General features: G+C 42.2%; 1 protein-coding gene across 5 annotated transcripts in view; it reads left to right on the forward strand.

The window, feature by feature from the left end:
- The window catches only part of USO1 (USO1 vesicle transport factor), a 1,866,649-nt gene that overhangs the window by 912,954 nt on the left and 941,069 nt on the right, over positions 1–12,626 (forward strand). For all 5 annotated transcript variants that reach the window (XM_044061107.1, XM_044061108.1, XM_044061110.1 and 2 more), the window contains one exon: positions 5,816–6,021. In XM_044061107.1, coding sequence (XP_043917042.1) covers positions 5,816–6,021 — 206 coding nt within the window. The remainder of the gene's footprint in view (positions 1–5,815; positions 6,022–12,626) is intronic.

Here is a 12,626-nt window from a genome sequence, read left to right on the forward strand (position 1 = left end):
AGTCCACAGTTGCCCTCCACAACCTTTTTTATGCCTCTCCATCTTTTCCTCTTATAACAAAGTTTCTTCAGACAGCCAGGAGATGCAAAGCCAAAGTTATTACCATTACTACCATTTGGCCCTGAGAAGTTTGTTCTCTTTTCTATGGCCTCATCTAATTCGTCTGCCTTGGGTGTTGGACCTTTGTCCAGATCCTGCTGTATCACAATCCAGTCCGCCTTATTGGGACCTGAAAATGCTGAAATTAACCACATGGTTTCTCTAGTTTTAATGGTGGCCAGGAATTTGAGGCTGTCTGCCCCAGCTATTAAAATTTTGTCTGCCTCACAGAAACCAAATACCAGAAAAATGTATCTTAATAAATGGAAGAGATTTACCATATGGGCTTCCTCCAGAGGTTTAGACCCCCTCTCAGCTCTTCCATCAATTTTAGATTTTTTTGGCAGAATTTTTCCTTAAAGGTTATCTAGTTGCTCAACCATTAAGGTAGTATTAGCACACATTTCCAATTTTCATGTGGGAGAGAATCGGACTTCCGGTGCTTCTCTAAAGATTTCCAAGACTTTTTTTTAAAGGAACAATTCTTTTAAGGCTCTCACTCAGGTGTCTGGTTCCTCCTTCAGAGGCTACTGCCATGCTTCAAGCTTTAATAAAGCTTAATTCGAACTTGCTGTACTGTGGATGTGAAATTTCTATTTTGGAAGACTTTTTTTGGTGGCTATAATATTTCCAAGATGGATTTCGGAGTTGCAAGCCTTATCATGCAAACCTCCATGTCTGCTTTTTCATAAAGGTAAGAGTATCTTTGAGAATAAATCCCCACTTTCTCCCAAAGTTGGTCTCTGATGCTAACCTTAATCAAACTGTCAGTCTTAAAGTGTTTTTCCCAAATGTCACTAACAAAGGGGAATATTCCTTTCATTAGATAGACACTCCTCGTCAACTCAGGTTTTATTTACACAGGACAAAGGATGTCCGTGAATCTGATCAGCTCTTCCATGCCCTTTCAAAAACAAAATAGGGTCAAGGTGTTAAAGTAACACTGTCCAGGTGCCTTTCCAGTTGCATTGTCTATGTTTATGAAAAAATGGGACTGACTTTGCTTGGCAAATCAAAGGCTTAGTGTACCTGATCATGAACTACCTCTACTGCCTTTGTGGATAGGGTTTCCATTGATGAAATTTGTGCTGCAGCTACTTTAGTGTACTGTTTGTACATTTGTTTTTCATTACAAGTTGGAAGCACAATCCAGGTCTTGTGCATCCTTTGGTCCACCATTCTCAGGAATATTCTTCCTTGATACCATCTGGGGTTTATAGTTAGGTTATGAGTCTGTCCCCTCTGTTGAACTGGATGAAAAACACAGCATCTTATATGAAAGAGATGTACTTTACATAATGCTATATCCATGTTGTCTTGTTTTGTCTGGGTCAGCATCTGTCCCCCATCCTGTATTATCTTTTTCTGAGTCTTGGCTGGACGGTTGTACCTGACTTTGTCAGGCCCTATTTCCTTAGATGGCTTTTCTTGGTGTTTTATACCCTATTTGTTAAGTAGGGTGATCAGCCAAGCCAATTTTTTTTGCTTCTTAGTATAGATTTCTTAAATATCTTAAATGTAAGCAGGCAAACTCAATCTGAGGTAATGTGGGGACAAGAGATAATTAGTAGGGGAGGAGTCAGAGCCATGGATCCAAGCTCTTGAAAAGTGCTGAGATTGGATCATGTCTAACCCAATAACCCAACTGTTGAACCAGACAAAACAAGAACATAGATCTTGTGTTAAGTACATAACTTTTGCATTTCCTATATAGTATCTGTCAAAATACCAGGGCCCATTCCAGGCTAATATCCCTGTGGTCCTCTGTTAGCAATGTGAGCTGTTGCTGTCAGACATAGCGTATTCATCTATTAAGGCACACACATTTAAGCCCTATCTGTGTGCCTTCCTCTGGAATGGATGCTTCTGTCTAGACTAGAGGTAAAACGGTTCTTAAAAGGTGTAGTTCACCTGAAACCTCCAAGGAAAGCTCTCCCACCCCGACCTCAACTTTGTGGTGGAAAACCTCACTCTCCCTCCTTTTGAACAAGCAGCATCTGCCCGTCTCAAATTCTGTACTTGAAAAACTATCCTTCTGGTAGCTTTCATCTCTGCCACATGCATCTCCTAACTTCAGGCCCTTATGGCAACCCCTCCCTTCCTTACTCAAGGACAGAGTGACTTTAAGGGCCAATCCCTTCTTCATGCTGTAAATCTTTCCACTTTCTTCCATAGCCCACAAAATAGTGCAGAAAGAATCCCGCATTCCCTGGGTCTGCACAGACAGCTCAGATCCTACTTGGAAAAGATCAGGGATTTTCAAAAATCAGACCAGTTGCTTCTTTCCAAGCTTCCAAGTTAGTACACCCAGTTTCAAAGTAGATTGTTGCTAATTGGATTTCCAATAATGCATCCTTTTGCTACACTACATGGCAAAACCTTACCCTATTCTACAAAGACTCATTCTACTAGAGCGGTGGCCTCATCTAGAGCCTTTTACAAGGGAACTGACTCTAAAACTATTTTAGAAGCGGCTGCTTGGTCTTCTGTACAGGCTTTCACCAGACATTACAGACTGGATAATGTTTCTAGATCCAGAGCATCCTTCATCTGGTTGATCCTCTCTGGATTATTAGGCAATTCTCCTAGTTCTTTACCATCCATCCTTCACACCTCTTAAGTTTTGGGATTTTAAGATTTCAAAATATTACTCTACTTAACACTTTGTTACTATTTTGTTAATGGATGTAGTAAATGTATTATCAATAATTTGTTGTAGGTTTTTAAATTTTAAATGTTGTAATCATGTGACTATACCCACATGACCTTGTGCTGGAGTGGTTTTCCACAGCTGATTGTGTTGTATATATTTCTGAAAAAGTCCTCTTGCACTGCATTCAAGGACAAAAGCACTTAAACCTAGTTCCTATATTAAATTTATGTTGTGCCTTTTGATTTTACACTGTGTGCCATCATCCATTGTGTGCTTTGTCGTGGTTCATGTTTTTGCACACATTTTAAAGTGCATCATATTGGATAATGTATATAAATCCCAGTTTATACTAGCAGTCAGCAAGTGCAAGTAATTGCTTGCACACTGGGAAACATAGGCGGGGTGGGGGTGGATAAGAGCGAGTAGCCAATGCCAACTTGCCCATCCTAGGAGAGGAAATAATTTCTGTAGTTGGCTGATCATCAGCAAGCTAGTGAAGGCTTGTAAAGCACTGGAGTGGCCTTAAGTAGGGACATTGGGGTTTGATGTACTCAGACTAATGAATGTCCTCATTAGTGTATGAGTGGTACATTTAAATGCATGGGGAATTACATTGCATGCTCTTTGTTGATGCAGGTGCTCATGTTAGACACTGAGGGGACCATTATGGCCTAAATAAAAACATACTTCTTGCCTGGATGCCAGGGAGGCCATGGATCACCTCCATGGCTGTGCTGTGTATGACTCTCTTTTTTTTTTTTTGCCTTGCACCCCTCTCCACTCTGCTAAGAAAAGCCCAGTAGAGAGGGAATGAATCGGCACAAGACCAATAGGTGGAAGCTTAATTATGGGCAGGTATGGAGGCAAATGAAGCTTGAAAACAAATATTAAATGTTTGTGGTCCAGTCCATCCTTCCCGGTAGCTAAAATTGACAAATTCACATTTTGTCATAAATATTCATCCATCCATATGTTCATGTAAGGTTATTCTTGCTGTATTACTTTGGGTCCCAGGAAGCATGCAGCAACAAATTCACTAAGCCATACTGCCTTAGGTGCTTCCACTGCACTTGCTGTAGCATGAAGCCAGACTTTCTCTAGTTCCATGAAAGAACTTCAGAAGATATTAGCAAATTCCCATGGCTCCTTCACAGCACAAGGCTTAAGAGTTATTCAGTCTTCTGTGACCTGGATGCAGTCCTTTGGCTGGAGTCTCCTCTTCAGCAGTTTGGCAAAGTCTTTGTCTGGAGTCTCCTCTTCAGCAGTTTGACAGAGCCTTTCCATTGACGCTGAGTAGTAGTTGCGTGCTTTCTGTTCCTGCTTTGTAAAGATGGAGGCTCCTGGAACATTTTTCCAGTCCAAAGATACCATCTCTACCTTCCGTCCGTAAATGAAGAGGAAGGTTGCTGTTATAACCTTGTCTGTTGATTTCAGTATCTCACTTTGGATTTTGACAATTGCTTTTCTAACTTCTTTTAGGACATTTGACCTCTGTACTGATTTGTTTCACTGATTGCTCCCTGCTGGGCATACATTTCAGACACTCCTTACAGAAGATCCTGCCCACTGGGTTGATGAGATTTTAACTTTGGTGGGAGCTATCCCTTATGTTTCATCTGTTGTATTTATATCAGTCACAGATTTTAGCACTTTTTTTTTCACATAAGCATTCGGTGACAGCATGTGCTATGACATTAGGTTCCAAATGCATAGATTTGCTTAGCCCCTGAGCACAGAACTTTTCTGACACACAAAGCTGTCCCAGATTTTCCCAGAAGACCATTATTACTCCACTGTCCCTGCTGATCCCTTGTTCATGTATTCCAATTTATTACCAGGTGCAATAGTGTTCTGACCCTTTTTATAAAGTTTGCCCAGAGCATGTGACCCTAGATCTTGCAGCATCATCATTGTCTAGTGACATTCAACCCCAAGGACTCTGGTAACAAATGCAGTTGAGCCTCCTTGTGTTTGAACATGGTGCTTGATAAGGAAAGTCTGTAACTTGTACAGCAGTGTACCACCTTTTTGCTTGTGTTTAGATCTGGAAAGCTATTCCTTCCTTTTATGTTTCTTGTAAGACATTTATCAGTTCTTGGATGTAGTTTAAAAGTTTTAAAGCAAAACTACAAATTTGTTAGGTGGCACCCTCTTACAATTCTCCCACCTCCTACAAGTTTTCAAGAAAGTTGGGTACTCTATGTAAACATCAGCCACTTTTCAGTTATTTCGTTGCAGCTCTCAGTTGCATTGAGGGAATCATGTTGTCCACCAGAAAAAAAAAGCAGCTGTACATTCCAAGTTTGTTTGGGATTTCTTACAAGCAAATCTTATCAAAGTGGCTAGTTTATGGCTCATTGTATTGCTTTTTTCATGGACATATGTAAGAGGACATCATTTTGATATAAACTATTCAAAATGGCATGTAAATAGAAATATTGAATGATATGTTCAAACCGTTTCAGAACTCTTGTAAATAGAAACATCTCTGATATAAAAGTACTGTACTTTGAAATTAAGCACTTTGCACTGTACCTCACTTTATGTAATTTGTCATAGTGTAGAGTATGCCACATACCTTCACTAATTATATGTACTTTTTTTCCCTAATCATTGCTGAAAGGGGTTGTTAAACCAGATCACCCACATGGTTCTCAAATTGTTGAGCAAATAAACTAAAATTGCCTGGAACTATAAATTCACATTTCTGCTGGAGCTACTGGCTCATCTAATTATAAGTAACTTTGCTAGTGCATACTTGAAGCTGCAGTCTGTACATCTGTTCACATATCTGCTAAAAATTACAAACTAGATGCTCATTCTCAAAATTATGTTAGCATTTGTAGCACTGTACTGCATGGTGTCCTGTCTTTGTGGTCCATCACACTAATTATTGTCAGTGCATAAGGTTTCATCAATTTTTAAATGCTGCTGTAAGACTCCTCCCAAAATAATTCAGTCGTACTTTCATTCTGTAATCAAGTTTGTAACCTCTGTAGTCAGGATGAGAGGGCAGACGCATGCCATGTAAGTAACTATTTCTTTCTTCTTGTTTTATTGTAGCTAACTCAATATCAGCAGGCCAGCTGTTGTGTGGAGGCCTCTTTTCGCAGGATTCTCTGTCAAACTGGTGTGCTGCTGTGGCGTTAGCACATGCTCTTTTGGAGAACTCGACACAGAAGGAACAACTGCTGAGGGTGCAGCTGGCGACAAGCCTCGGAAATCCTCCAGTTTCTCTGTTGCAACAATGTACTAACATTCTTTCACAGGTACTGCAGCATGTTGTTAAGCAGTTCTCTCTCTCTCTCCTATACCAGACCAGCTGCCCTGTGCTTTGTCTGTGCCATTGTTGTTAAAATTATTAGATTAGTTGTCCAAGTGGAAGTTTTATGTTGGTAGTGTAAAGTTTCACGTGTAGGTGGTCTGACAGCTACATTTTTATTGTAGCAGTAGTAATTGGTTCAGTTTAAAAATATAGATATTTAAGTTGATGGTGCTATTTACTAAAATTGTATAGCTTTACTTACAGAAGTTAAGATCTGGGGTTTGTCAGGTCTGCTTCATTGCTGCAGCTAGCCTCTGTAACAATTGCTGCTTCCTACAATTTCACTTTTACCTGTTGCAAACACTTGTGAATCCTCGCTTGAACTCTGTAATTGCTTCAGGCAGTTCATTTCACAGCCTCACTGCTCTCTTTTTAAAATGGTGGGCGGCCACGGCGGTGCAGCAGTTAGCATTGCTTCCTCACAGCAAGAGGTTCTCTGGTTCGATTCTCGGCTGGGGTGCCTTCTGTGTAGAGTCTGCATGCCCTCCCTGTGGTCGCGTGGGTTTTGTCTGGTGCTCCGGTTTCCTCCCACATCCCAAAGACATGCTGTAGGTAGATTGGACACTCTAAATTGGCCCTAGGTGTAAATACATGCATGTGTCTGCCTTCTGTGGAAGGTTGGGCGCCGGGCTGGCAACTCAACACCGTAGTACTCCACTGCCAATCATGAGCGGACAGGTGATCTGCTGTGGCGACCCCTAACCGGGAAAAAGCCAAAAGAAGAAGAAGAAGATTCCTTTACATCCGTTTTAGAATATCTTCTGCCATGACCCACAGCTGCTATTTTTGCTCTTCTTCAGCTCTACTCTTTGACACTTACTCCCTTTGGTGTGTCTTCTTAATGTTGTAGTCTTTTTTTTTCTGTCTCTCTCTCTCTCTCTTCCATATTAGCTCTGATCATCCTGTTTGCAAAACCTAACTAGTGACATTGTTCCAAATGTTACCTTACAAGTATTTTGTACTTTTTGGGAGAATACCATCATAGTTTAAGTACACTCCCCTAGCTATGCATTTGCTTATGGTTGCCTTTCCATTCTGCATTGCTTCTGTCATACTAAGTTTGAATATGATTCACAAATTCCATTCACCCTCTAATGATGCAGTTTTCCCTTGACTCCATCTACAAGGTACATAACCTTGAATATATTCCAGTTAAATCTTAGCCGTAATTCCTCCTTACATTATTCATGAAGTCTCATTTGAGACGGACCAATTTCATGATCATGTCACTGTGTTTCATGTGCAACAGCTTGCCATGAAAGTCCAGTCTCACTGTGATTTCTGACAGAAGTATGTTAAACAGAACTTGTGGTGGCAGTAACCGCTGTGGCGCACTCTTGCTCACTGTGCATGTTTTTTTCATTAATTTCCCCACTAATTCCCACCCCTTGTTTTGTTATTTGCTTTAGTTAACTATTTGTTGCATTTGTTTATAAGGATAGTGTGACTAGGTAGAAAGCTACCCTTTTTTAGTGGAGGCCTGTGGAGAAAAGCTGTAGAAAATTTATAATTATAAACTTACATAAAGAACATAGTCATAAAGTTAGTTCCCTAACAGTCTTATGTGATCAGATTAAGATAATGCAGTTAAACAGTAAAAATAACAACAAACAAAACAAAAGGAAAATACAGTGGTATAGAGTGATAATGCCTCTGAACACAGTCCAGGTGACCAGAATTCGACTGGTAGTTCAGGAGAATGGAGTGTGCCTATCCTAGGGAGTGGGGTGGAGGGATGGTAATTTCTGCTTGACTTGTGCTACTGCTCTGAATGTAATGCACTGGCTGGAGAGCAGAGGCATCTCATGATGTAGGGAGCCAGTGCCAAGTAGATGTGGGACTGGCTATCCAAGCCAGTGATGGTAGCTCGTTGTCACATGGGGAATTGTGCATGCACTGGCTGAGGAAGCCCTTGTAGTGACACAAGTCCTCACATCACCACCAAGTGAAAACTTAAGCCAGAAAGTGGAAGGAAAAAAATACTAATTGCCAGTATGCTGGTGAGAGCACAAAGCACCTTCTTGGCTGCATGGATGACAGCCTCCCTCGGACAGTGTGCTATCTGATATTGTGGAAGTTTGAGGATTAGGCAGACTAATGATGTGAAGTTGTTCAATCTTGCCGTTCATTCATCCCTGATGGGTTCGGAGCCGATCCTCGGCTCTGACACGGCCGACTAGCAAGCTCAAAGTTCTCCAGTAGCTTGAGACCCCCACCCCTTATCCCACAATGCACTGCTGGAATTACCTCAGATCTAGTTTGCCGTGGCACAGATCTCTTGGTTTCCAGCTTTGATCGAGACTTTGTTGGGAGTTTTTCAACTTTCAGCAAGTTATATTTTTCAATTTTTATACATCTTTGATCAAATTTTAATAGCATATATTACTAGTAGTAGATAGTAGTTTTTCTGTGTTCATACCCCTTTCCTCAGTATAATCTATCTTTGCCTTCGGCCCTTTGGCCTTAGGAGCCTTTCTTTAGTTATTAGTCAGTGTTCCCTGTTGGGTCTATTATTATTGGACATCTTAAAACAAAAAAAGCCGTAGAGCGACAAGCAGTACTATTTCAATTCCACAACAATTAGAAAACAAAACTCTAGGACTTCATCAGATAAAACTGTTATAAAAAAACTCTACTTTTATACTCTGTTAATACATCAATTAACCAATGAAGACACCATTTTATTAATACAAATGCACCAATCAACTTCTCATCTCATTAATATTAATTTCCATATTGCAGAATGATCGTATATGTGAAAAACAAAACTTTTAAAATCAATTTATCTTTTGAATGTTGTTTACTAATAGATCTGACATCACCTATTACATCTTTGGGAAAGTTCTTCATTACGATCTACCATAAAAACATGTACTTAATAATTTCTGTGCAAAATATCGCAATCTTTAAAAACATTAAAACCTAAGCTTTAGACCCCCTCTAGTGTCAAAAAACTATATAACATCCTATCTCATCCCTCACTTCTTGTGTGTTGTGCTTGTGTTATATATATCATTCCTACTTGTCAATTCCTTATTTTCCTTATATATACCTATATACATTAATTATATATATGAATAAATATTAAATATAAGAAATAAATAAATAAATAAATATTATTTGATATTCCTTATAATTTTCGTCATAACCTGTCTTATAAACATGTGTTTGTGTTGTGGAATTGAAATAGTACTGTTTTAAGTTGTTCTATTATTATTGGATTACTTAATCCTGTTCATATTTATATAGTTGTCAGTTGCCCCTTTTGGGCTGTGTGTGTGTTTGTGTGAGTTAGTTAGTTAAAATAGTTTATAGTTAAATAGTGTGTTTCACTTGTGGAAATGTCTGAAGAAAAAGACAAACATCCAAAGTCTGTGTTTAAAAAATGCCCAGACTGCGGACAGATAATGTCAGTCACGGATGCCCATGTGCAGTGTGTTTACTGTTTGGGTGAGGTGCACCTGCAAGAGTCTTGCAGTATCTGTCACTCCTTTTCCACCAGACTGCTAGCAGAAAGGAAGAGGAAGTTGATTGATAGGGGTATCATTAAACACCCTTTTTCTGAGGCATTGTCTGACCAGGATGGAGCCAGTAAATCATCTAAATCTTCCTCTGATTCTAGGTCCAAAAAAGGAAAAAGGTCAAGGTGTAATGACTTCGGCTCCACTGCCTTCGGAGCCGACAGTCTGTTCTTTTCGGAACCGGGACACTGCTCTGGAACCAGTTGCCGAAAAACCTTCATCCATATTGCTCCAGTCGGCTCCATCTGTTCACTCTTCCAGGTCCTCTGTCAGCCTATCTGATCTGGATATAGACCGTCTGGTTCAGAAACTCTTAAAGGCACCAGGCCTAGTTAAATTGCTGTCGGCTCAGACCCAACCGTCAGAGCCAAAGACCACTACTCTTCAATTGTCTGCTCCTCCTCCGAGCCATACCCGACCTTCGGAGCCAGAGGAGGCCGACCTGATGATTGTGGATCCCTTGGAGCTGACACCTGCTCCAGTGTTGTCAGCTCCATCTGCTCGGACATTCTCGGCGCCGACCAGGGACTCTAGGAGACGACACTCTCCGGTCGGGTCCAGGGAGGATAGCCGTACCGACTTGTCGGTACCGACTCTCCTTCTCCTGGCCTCGGCTCGGCTCCTACCTCGGGTTCGGAGCCCACGGCTTTGGTGTGGGAGGAGATCACGGCTCCGTCAGAGCCGTCAACTCCTTCTCATCGGAGCCGAGGTGCATTCGAAGACATGTGGTGAGTGTTGTCTCCTAAGACTTCCTCATCTCAAGGTTTGGCCTCTTCTTCCCCTAAAGTGCCTGTGTCAGTTTCTGTCTCCTCCGGTCATCCCAAGCGTAGAGACCCTGAGCCTCAGCCCCACAGGGCGCTCCCTGCTCTTCTGAGACTTCTCCAGAAGTTGCCCCTGAAGAGGTTCTCAGGAAGAGATTATGCAAGAGGAGGCATTTGGACTCCCCCCAGGAGTCTCTCACATCAGACACCAACCTGGATGAATCAGAAGGGTCTCCTAGATCCCCCTCTGAGGACATCTCCTTTGCGGAGATTCTTTAAATTCTTAGGCAGAGGGGTGATTGGTAGTCCAAGAGCCCTACTGAGGATGAGTCAGTTCTCCTGAAGGCATTCGGGTCTCAACCTTCCACCTCTTGGGTATCTCCGCCCTACGATGAGCTTGTGGATTTGGTCTCTCGTAGGGCGTGGGAGTCTCCAGAATCTATAGAACCTTTTCCTAGGAGGCCTAATAAGTTTATTTCAGCCCCTGTGGATAAGTCCTTTTTGACCAAAGAAGTCCCTGTTGATGCCATGGTGGTGGCGGCGGCAGCCACCAAAAAGGAAATGTCTGAGACTTCTTCATCTATCCATCCTCCTAACAGAGAATCTAGGATCATGGATAGATATGGGAAATGCATGTTCAGTTCAGCGACTTTCTCACTCAGATCACTGAACTACTTGACACATTTTACCAGACTGCAGAGAGATCTCCTTAAGGAGTTGGGAGATACTCTTCAGGGTGCTGTAGCTTCGAGTGTATCCAACAAGATTGCCATTCAGCTCTCTACCCTCAGTTCGATAGTCAACTCGTCCATGCATCTGGTATCATATGCAGCTGATGGTTCGAGTAGAGCTGCAGGTACAGGAATCGCTCTTCGTAGGCATGCCTAGATGCGACTCTGTTCCTTCGCGGAACCCTTCATGTCTTCCTTTACTAATACCCCATTTGACTGCTTATCTTTGTTTGGGCCAAAGGTGAAGGAGACTTTGACCGGGTGTGAGCAAGAAAGAAAGACTGTCTGCCGTCTGAGTCCATTTTTCCACCCCCACTTGACCCTTTCTCAAAGGTCAGAGGGGAGTAAAGATGTGGTTCCGGAAAGCCCAATGAGCCTTTCAAGACATGGAGAGCTCCGTTCCAGAGGCAGAGGAGGAGGTTTCAATGGAAGATGCCGTCCTTGCAGCAGAGGGGGTTCGCAACACCAGGGTGACAGAGATCACTTCTCTGGTCAATCCTACCAGTGCTCCTGAAGGGAGGCCCGGCTGTCCTACTCTGGAGGCAGTTGGGGGGGCGCTTATCATTGTACCCAAAAGTCTGGCTAAATAAAGTATCATTTCGAGAGGGTATTTCATACCGTTCTCCACCCAGCCTCTTCCTGTCAAAAAAATCCCGGACATTCCACCCAGTCACATGGGACAAGCAGCAATAGAGGCATGCTGATTGCTAGAAAGAGTAATCCAGCCAGTCCCAGCAGACCAGAAGGATTCAGAACTTACTCAAGGTTCTTTTTGGTTCTAAAGAAAACAGGGGTCTGGAGACCCATTTTGGATCTCAACAGACTCAACCAATTTGTGAGAAAAGAGAAGTTCCGAATGGTCACACTACAGTCCATACTCCCGTTCCTGGGGAAGGACAATTGGATGTGCTCGATCGATCTCAAGGATGCGTACTACCACATAAAGATGGCCAGACGATCCAGAGATCACCTGTGTTTCTGGCTGGGAGCCAATCATAATTAGTTCCGAGCTCTGCCCTTTGGTCTCACTACAGCCCCCAGAGTGTTCACCAAGTGCATGGCAGTAGTCACGGCTCACCTGAGGTGTCTAAGATTCCAGGTGTTTCCATATCTAGACGATTGGCTCCTTACCTCCACCACCAGGCATCAACTTCTTCAAGCGAGAGAGGCTACTCTGACACTTTGCGATCGGCTAGGCATTGCAGTCAACTTCGAATAGTCTTCCTTGTTGCCATTGCGGCATATCATTTTTATAGGGACAGAACTACCACTTTTCGCTTTCCACCAGAAAGAATTTCTATTCTTCGCCAACACATCATGTCGTTGATATCAAAGAACAGAGCACCAGCTGCAGAGGTATTGAAAGTTCTAGGATTGATGGCAGCAGCTATTTTGGCAATCCCGTTAGCAAGGATGCATATGAGAATCCTTCAATGGCTTCTATTCACGCAATGGTCTTACCAAGAACTTCCAGTGAGTCACATGATCCTGATAACGAATTCCTGCAAGAAGGATCTTCAGTGGTGGTTGACGTCT

Source organism: Protopterus annectens, chromosome 2.part0 (assembly GCF_019279795.1).
Source record: "Protopterus annectens isolate FY-2018-M chromosome 2.part0, PAN1.0, whole genome shotgun sequence".
In the NCBI taxonomy this organism is placed as follows: Eukaryota; Metazoa; Chordata; order Ceratodontiformes; family Protopteridae; genus Protopterus; species Protopterus annectens.